General features: G+C 39.3%; 1 protein-coding gene across 1 annotated transcript in view; it reads left to right on the plus strand.

Annotated features, from left to right (window-relative positions):
* Positions 1-8,039, plus strand: part of pdzd2 (PDZ domain containing 2) — a 48,471-nt gene extending 40,432 nt beyond the window's left edge. Inside the window, exons 13-14 of the mRNA XM_044110920.1 lie at positions 2,139-2,246; positions 5,481-8,039. Of these exons, the coding sequence (XP_043966855.1) occupies positions 2,139-2,246; positions 5,481-5,744 (372 nt within the window). The 3' untranslated portion in view covers positions 5,745-8,039. The remainder of the gene's footprint in view (positions 1-2,138; positions 2,247-5,480) is intronic.
* The last annotated feature ends 1,157 nt before the right edge of the window (positions 8,040-9,196 follow it).

Genomic DNA, 9,196 nt, shown 5'->3' on the forward strand with positions numbered 1-9,196 from the left:
TGACTACCATTGCTGGCAAACACTCAGGCGTCTAAGAACCGGCACTCTGCTCCTCTTGAACTCCCGAGATGATGAGAAGATGAGGTTCAGGTGCATCAGATACCAGTATGCCTCGCCAGGAGGAGCAGCCTCTAGCGCTATCTGGTGGAAAGATGTGTAGCCACACAAGTAAACCCACAAGGACCCCAGATTCCCAACAGGCTGTGGATGACTAACTCATTTACTGGTTAGTGGATGACTTGCCTGTGGAAAAATGCCTAAAGGCTCTCCCATGCTTCAGTCAAACCTTTTACTGGGATTGACTAAAGAAATATGTGGAGGACTTTTGCAGGTGTTGTGACCTATGCACAGCTTGTAAAAGATCACAGGGGCCAGGTCTCAGTTCCAATAGTTTTCAACAGGTAAATCCATAGAGAGGTTGGGGTGGACATAATTCCCACACTTCATTCTTACAGCAGTAAATTATTTTACAAAATAACTAGAGGCTTTTGCACTGTCTGACCAGGAGGGAGGAGCTGTGGTGAATGCCTTAATTGAGGGGAGATTTTGCAAACTGGTGGTCCAAGAATCCATCCACAGTGATCAAGAGAGAATTTTTGAGTCCTGAGTTTTCTCCACCATGTGTGAGAAAATGGGTATAGTCAATTCTCACACCACATCTTTCTATACTCCCAATGATGGACAGTGGAGCGATTTAATCAGACTCTTGAGCAGCTTTCATACTGTCCAGTCATCAGAGCAACTACGATTTACACCTGTCAATGGTCCTCAAGGCATGCCGAATGGCAGTCCAGGATTCAATTTCTTCTACACATGCTCTCTTGATGCTTGACCGTAAGCTGAGGACTCCGGCATAGCTTGCATTCGGGTGGGCTCGTGATTCATCTGGAACCGCTGCTGGACCTGCCTATATAAGACAGCTGCAAGATCTGCAGGACAATGTACATTAATAAGCCAAAAAGCATATTCAGGATGTTGGAGTATAAAAGAAGAGGAACTATGATGTACACGCCATGTGCACATCTCCACAATCAGGAGTAACGCAGCTGGCACCATGGCGCCCCAGACGGCAATGGCTACTCCCACCAAAGCTCAGAGACTTTGTCTGATCGGCTGATTTAGATTAACATGTAATCTAAATCAGCCACAATGTCATGCTCACTAAATAGACGTTTGTCCACTGCATATAAACTCAGGATGAAGACATATCAAGCTGTTTTATGTGACAATGATATAGTGACAATATCACTGATATTGTCAGTGTTGCTCATCATGGTGAAACAGACTATTTAGCTGATTCGCAATCTTTTCCAAATTTACTTTGACCTTGAAAAAAATATATATCTGCAATGCACTGATAAATAAATATTTTTACCCACCTGTCTTCTTGACCAGGAACTTGGCTAGGTAGGCCTAAATAACTTTGTGCTAGCGAGTGCTTTCTACCAACACTGCCTTCTTTTCTTCCACTGAGTCCTCTATATTTCAACCACCATATAGTTATTCTATGCTATGTTTCAATATTGAAGCCTGTTGAATTGAAGCTTCAGGGACATTTTCAACTTCCAAAGTTATAACTATACTTTCAAATGCTGCTATTCTAAGTTTGCACTTTGTCCGAACATCCACGCAACCAGCGCCCTTATGATTATTAATGAGCAAATGTGATGTCACTCTCAATGAATGGCACAGTCCTTCTTCCTAAATTTGGAACAAGGACTGGTATAAGTTGATTTAAAAATGGATTAAAATAGCCCTTTAAAAAAGCCATGATGATGTAAAGAATCATTAAGGAAAGAAACATGTTTCCTAAAGCTGCATTCCTCTTTTACACGTCGCTTCTACATGCATCTTGAAAACTTTCTCTTTTTTTAAGTACCTCTAAATTTGTGGATTTTGTTGCCTCACTTTATTTCGAGTAAACCTATCAAATATATGCTCTCAAAGAAAACAAAAGAGATGATATGGAAATTTGAATTGAGTTTTGTTCTTCATTCCTTTTATATACATCTATATAAAAGGAACATATATAAAAGGATTATATGATGGAAGAAACAATGTTTCTTCAATCATACTTTAACTTTTTTTTAATTTCTAATCACATTTTCTCCTCTCTATTGTTGATCTTATATTTGAAGGTAATAAACAACAACAATACTCTGCTGGTTGTCCTGAATAAAGAAGAGGGTGCAGGACTTGGCTTTAGTGTTGCTGGTGGTGCCGACATTGATCAGAAGAAAATAACTGTAAGTGCCCAGAAATTATCTATATGAGTTGATCAGCTGAATGACTTGTGCAGATGTCCTTATCATGAGACAAAATAAAATGCTTAAATAATGCATTCACACACACGCATGGACTGAAAACACCTGTGTGTGTACACACACAGGTGTTTTCAGATACACTCTATGTTGGGCTGCAGTTTCCACTAAATACATTTTGTTTTAAGCTGTACCATGTACTTTTCAGTGATGTTGTAGTTGTTTTTGTTGTTGTTCTTTCTCTTTAAACATTTTCCTTTAAGCTGTCTTTTCTGTCTCCATGTCCATTAGATTTGAAATAAACCCAAAGTAATTTCTGATAAATCTATTGGGCACTCAGCAGCACAGGCTTCAGAGGAATTTAACAGGGGGGAAGGCCTTAACCTCTTTTGGGAGGACAGAGTAAATTTACTTTAATATAGATACATAAACAAACCTTTCTGTAACTTTTCAAATAAAATGACCATGTTTATTAGTACAAAATAAACACGGATGTAAACAGTGACATGTATAAAATGTTGAGTAATTATTAAGAGTCAAGTTTAAATCCACCGCCTTTGCTCTGCTGCACTGCTCATTGTGAACCACAAATATTTATTGAGATATGGGAGAGGAGACTGAGTTTAATTGGCTGAGCAGTCGATTATAATTGTTGTTTAATAAGATGTATTTGTGAACAAACAGTTAAAACTCAAAAATTAAACTGAGAGCATCAGATTGTAGGGATGGTAACAAAAGAATCTAACTATAAAGATCATTCTTTGGGGTTCTTTTTTGTGGAAGAATTTGGAGAGGCCATGCAGAAAGACTTCTGCATGGCTTCGAGGCGTTTCTTGTCCACCATTCGCCGTCACAGGAGGGGGCAAGCAACACAGCACCAACACTTTTTGTGAGAATGGTATACTGCTGAACTCAACGCTATGGGCCAGTGAGCAGAATACTTCAAAAACCTCTTCTATCTATCTGTCTTCCATTGAGGAAGCAGAGCCTGGGGACTTTGGGCCTGGCTCTCTGGTGCAGTTCGCTGAGGTGGTTAAAAAACTCCTCAATGGCAAGGCCCTGGGGGAGGATGAGATTTACCTGGAGTAAATAGAGAGTATGGATGTTGTAGGGTTGTGTTGGTTGATGCAATATTGCATGGACATTTGGGGGTCAGTACCCCAGGGGTGATGGTCTCCCTATTCAAAAGGGGGACCATTTCACTGTGTCCCTTGGGGAACTCTGTGGTGGGTGTTCTGGGAGTATGGGGTACCTTTGATACAGGCTATTAGGCATGACCAGTGTCATAGTCTGCATTGCTCACTGTAAGTCAGTGAGAGTTGGACTCCACCAAGGCAGTCCTTTGTCCCTGATTCTGTTCTTTACTTTTATGGACAGAATTTCTAGGTAGAGGGGATCCATTTTGATGGCCTTAGGAGCTAAATGTAAAGCCATCAGGCTGAGGATCAGTACCTCCAAATCCAAGGTTATGGTCTTGAGCTAGAAAAGAGCAGAGTGCCTTCTCGGGGTCAAGGAAGACGTCCTGCCCCAAGTGGTGGAGTTTAAATATTTCCGAATCTTGTTCCGGGGAAAAATGAGTGAGAGATTGACAGGGAGATTGGCAGTGTATGTAGTGAATTGAGCACTGTATCGATCTGTCATGGTGAAGAGAGAGCTAAGTCAAAAAGCGAAGCTCTCAATACCTACCTACATTCCTACCCTCATCTATGGTCATGAGCTTTGGGTCATAACTGAAAGAACAAGGTCATTGATCAAGCGGCCATAGGGTGCCTGGACTCTCACTTAGAGATAGGGTGAGAGCTCAGTCATCCAGGAGGAACTCAGAGTAGAGCCACTGCTCTTTGATGTCAAGAGGAGTCAGTTGAGGTGGTTTGGGTTAGGATGCCTCCTGGATACATCCCTGGTGAACTTTTACAGGCATGTCCCATCAGGAGGAGATCCAGGGGAAGACCCAGGATACACTCGAGGGACTATGTTTCTCAGCTGGCCTGGGAATACCTTGGAGTTCCATTGAATTAGCTAGCCTAAGTGGCTGGGAGTCTCCTTACTCTTAGACTAGTACCCTTCCACCTGACACCAGATAGGTTGAAGAAAATGGATGGATGGACTGTTGTCTGTTCAGCTTAAAAGCAAATAATATCTTAAAGCATGTTCTCATGCTTTAATGTGGTGCACTTATACCCTACCCTAACAGTAACTTTAGAGCAACAGAAACAGGATGATTACTTAAGCCGTGCACTACTTCCAAACACAACATTTAAACTCAATCATTAATATAGCTGGAGCACCCTCTGCAGCCATGGAAATGTAATGTCATGGATTGTTGTTTTGTGGTGCAGATGAGACACAGGTTGTAGAGAAAATGATGAAAGAGGCCGTGGTGGGCTGCCAGAAGGCCTCATAGACCTGTGAAGAGGCTGCAGTGTGCCACCAGGAGGCTGCACGGCCCATGTAGAGGCTGCAGTGGGTGGCCAGGAGGCCACAAAGATCTATGAAGAGGTGGTAGAGGGTGGCTGGGAGGCCACAATGGCCCACATAGCGGCAGCAGTTAGCTGCCGGGAGGCCACTTGGACCCACAAAGAGGCTGCGGTGAGTCCATAGAGGTTCATGCGGCCTCTATGTAGGCCACATGGACCTACATAGAGGTGGCGGAGGGCAGCTGGGAGGCTGCATGGACCTGGTAGAGGTTGCAGTGGATGACTGGGAGGCCGTGTTGACCCACGAACAGGCTGTGGTAACTGTCCTGGTGGCTGCACAAACCCACAAGGAGCAGAAGACTAGACTGTCCAGCTATAGGGGAAAGGATCTCCAATTATTGCCGTAAAAGTGGCCTGACATTGCCACTCTACCTCCTCCATCAAGTCCATCGTGGGCAATGGCGATGACCAGTTCCGCAGAGCAATGATCTTGAGGCTACCTTGAGTTGTCTCTGGAGGGAGCAGGGATGAACATAAAAACTCTGTTTCGGATCATTAACAATCAACAATTGCTAAAGTCATGTTGGGTATGAGAGTATTGATTGGGGGGTGATGTTTGTTTTATAGCATTGTTTAGACACATATACATACTGGATTGCTTTGCTGTGACATGAAAAGTAAGACTTGTTTTTGAAAAATGCATTTACTCCAGAATGAAATATAAATATGGTGTGGTTTTTGTTTCTAATCATTTTTCCCTCTATTGTCAGAAGTGCTTTAAAACTGGTTGTTTTGTGCTTAGGTTCACCAGATCTTCACCAGGGGAGCAGCTAGCCTTGAAGGAACAATTCAAAGCGGTGACACCATTTTATCCATTAATGGAACAAGTTTGAAGGGTAAATCCCATGTAGCAGTTGTGTCCTGCCTTCATGAGGCCAGATACTCCAAGCAAGCTTTAGTTGTCATTTGGAGAAATGAGGAATGCAAGCGGAACATCTCTGACAAAGACTGTCGTCTTCAAACAAAAGGAAATAAGCTTGTGGAGGCATGTGCTGATGTTGTTTAGGAACATATCTCTGATAAACCTATCACTGGTTCTTGAGTTTACTGCCATCCCTACCAAACTTTATTGAAATGGTCTTGTCCAGTGTGTAGAATGTAGAAGTATCAGACTAAATGTTGACCACCACAGCCTACTTTAAAACTGTTATAAAACAGAAATGATTAAAATCTGGGTTTTATTCTATCTTAATATATCAGTTATATGTTTGGTAAAATAATACCAAACATATTATTTTGATGGAATAATATGTTCCGTCAAAATAGAATGCATTCTGTTGTCATTTCTGTTGTCCAGAAAGGACAACAGAATGCAACACATTGAAAATAAACTGCAGGACCTAATTTGATTCAGCTTACATAACACCAATTTACAGCAAATGTCATCTGAAGGCACTTTACAAGAAAATCATTTCAATTGGTCCGAGTAAAAAAACAGTACAGTATGCTCATTAAATTTTTCAAAGTAGATCAAAAAGCTTCTTTCTAAGAAAACCCAGCAGATTGCATTGAGTTGTTAACATGCATTATTCATTCCTATTGGATGAACATGTAAAGACAATCGCTTGCATTGTCTCTAAGTCTCATATAGAGCATGCATCTAGCAACAGTGGAGAAGAAAAAACCCTGTAAAAGGAAGAAACCTCTAGCAGAACCATAACCGGGCTAAACACAAGCGCCCATCTGCCATGACCGACTAGGGGTTTAACTAGACAAAGCAGAATGCACAAGAAACAGATGAACTGATATATGACTGCTTTTGATGTTCATAAAATTGATAGCAGGAGAGGGAGAACAATTAGTTAATATGAGCATTATCTCAGTCGATGCCGTCCTCCAGGACGGAATTACAGGCAATTGGGATGAAAAACCAGGTGAAGCTTCTATGAAAAGAATATTAACTGACAGAAAAAGGTAACAGTTGAAGTAAGAGCAAATAATGCAAATTGGAGAGGAGCTGAAAAAGAAAGTTAGCAAAAGTGGTCAGTTTGTCCTAAGCCACTGGAGGACAATGACAATGCCACAAACAGCATAGTCTTTTGTTAGTAGTCCATTGGTAATGGCCCTACAAACATTGTTCCAGTTCCGATTATTGTTTGTGCTGCTATTATCACCTGGAAAAGGCATTACCTGGATCTTTATCTGTCCTGCCTGTTTTTAAAGGAGCAATACTAAGCATTTCCACGTTCATAGTTCCTTTTCATAGCACAATCAAGTTACCTTCAGTTATAAAAATGCTGTATATCAAACATTAAAAGAAAATTGACCATTAATGATGCCTTGATATCTCTGAGAAGCTCCTGCTCTTACTGACACTCTACATCATCACAACATAGCTCCACTATTATGCTATTTACAACCATTCTTAGAAGTGTTGTTTGTATGATGAACTCAGCAGATACGCAGCTCCACCTGGTGTTTGCAAATAGCTCCTGCTGCTAGTCTGGTGGAGCATTGTGGATTATCTGTGGGGTGGAAGTACTCCTGAGTAATTGCCACAGGAGATTCAAGGATTCCTCAAACATGCATGAAAGAATCAAAGCAACATTCCAGGTATGTTTTTGACTTTAGACATAAAATTATGTAAGACATATTTTCTGTAAGGGGAGCAGGTTTAGCTCTCACATATAAACCTTAGTAGCAAGTGCTTCAGTTACAAAGGCTGAATATTGAAACTTATTAGGTAATTCAAAATAATATTTATACTGCACCGAGGAAGAGCCAGAAGCCAATTTTTTTTGATATGGGATCAACCTTTGTAAGAATTTGGCAGGAACTTTATAAATCTGGGTGTTTAGAATTTAGGTAACATTGTACTTTCAGCACCAATGGTTATTGATATGTACACAACAGTCCTGTTACAAAATTTCAATTATTTAAATTATATAACCAACCCTAGAAATGCATGTAAGAGCCAACATAACCCTCTTGCTGCCACATTTTAAGACTGATTTAAATGACAAGAGAGAAAATTGTGAATTTAAATCAAAACAGAAGAATGAATTGTTCAATTATTTGTGGACCCCCTTTAATCATAGAAATATATTTCAATGGGTAATACATTACCCATTGAACCCTTCACATGGTTTCTACTGTTGCCAACATGTAGACACAAGTCAGCATACATTCTCTTAATGTGACCCTCTCAACTAAAATTCTTATTGCTATGTCATTACATAGCAATAAGAATGTGCAACCCCCTCACCCTAATGGGTGAGGGGGTTACACATTTTACAGTCTTTGTTATTTAGGGCATATCATTTGCAATAAATTCTTCAAATATATTTCTTATGTGACATAGTTTTTATCCCCTTCACTTTAGTTTAGAATGACTAGAATTGCTTTTTCAGTATTTTGTGTAGTTTTACAATTAGTTTTTGTAAAAGCATTGCAAAATTATTTTTGGCATGTTTTTGTGTGTGTTTTCATTAAAATTAAAATGTTTAAAAATTCTTAAAATATGTTATGTTTTATTCTGTATCACATCCCTTGTGAAAAATAAATATATAGTAAGTATATTAAATTTTAGTGTAATTAAGCATACTTTAATTCAGACTAATCATGAGTATACTTCAAGTTCACTTAGGATTAGATAACTTAAAATGTGACATTTTGGAACAACTAATTTTGTACTTTTTGTATTTTAAGAGTATTTAAATTGTATTAAAGCACAATTTAAAGTGCACTAAGTTTACTTTCACGTACCTTTTTGGAACAGCTTAAGTGGCACTTGGTATACTTTAAGCATATTTCTTTTTATGTAATATAAATATGCTTGATTAGTATATTTTGAATGTATTATTTTTGTGATTAAATTACATTTAAAATATATTTAGAATGTATTTTCAGTATATTGGCATTACATATTTTAAATATTAGTAGTATGATCACAGTAGTGCTGTGATGAAGTACACTTTCTAATTAATGCCCTTTATTATCCTGCTTTGCCACTTTGTAGTGACAAAGCACTTTGTAGTGTGCTTCATACACACTACAGTACTGCAAACACATCATGCACCCAGAACAAAGAAGGATCAATTCTAACACACTTTCCAGGTGAAACTAATGACATTGTGCTTTCAATATATTACCATTTTGGTAAAACTTTCTTTGTGCATAAGACTGACATGACACTGTCATGAACATGAAAGAGTCTGTATGAATGTCTGACAGTTGTCATGAAGTCCAATTCAGTAAATAATGACACTTTCAATGCAAAGTTGCTTTAAAGGTTGTATTAAAATTCAATGAAAAGTGCCAACATTGCATTAAAGTGTAATTAAAGTGCCAAGTTTGCATTACAAAATATTGCAAACTTGGCACTTTTAATGGACTTATAATCCAACTTTCAAAGCAATTTCATCAAAAGTCATTATTTATTGATGATTCTAACATACACCCAAGTAGCTCTGCACAGCAGCAGCAGCTCTATAGGCTCATGTTGTAAAGGTGGCTTGG

Source organism: Gambusia affinis, linkage group LG03 (assembly GCF_019740435.1).
Source record: "Gambusia affinis linkage group LG03, SWU_Gaff_1.0, whole genome shotgun sequence".
Lineage (NCBI taxonomy): Eukaryota > Metazoa > Chordata > Actinopteri > Cyprinodontiformes > Poeciliidae > Gambusia > Gambusia affinis.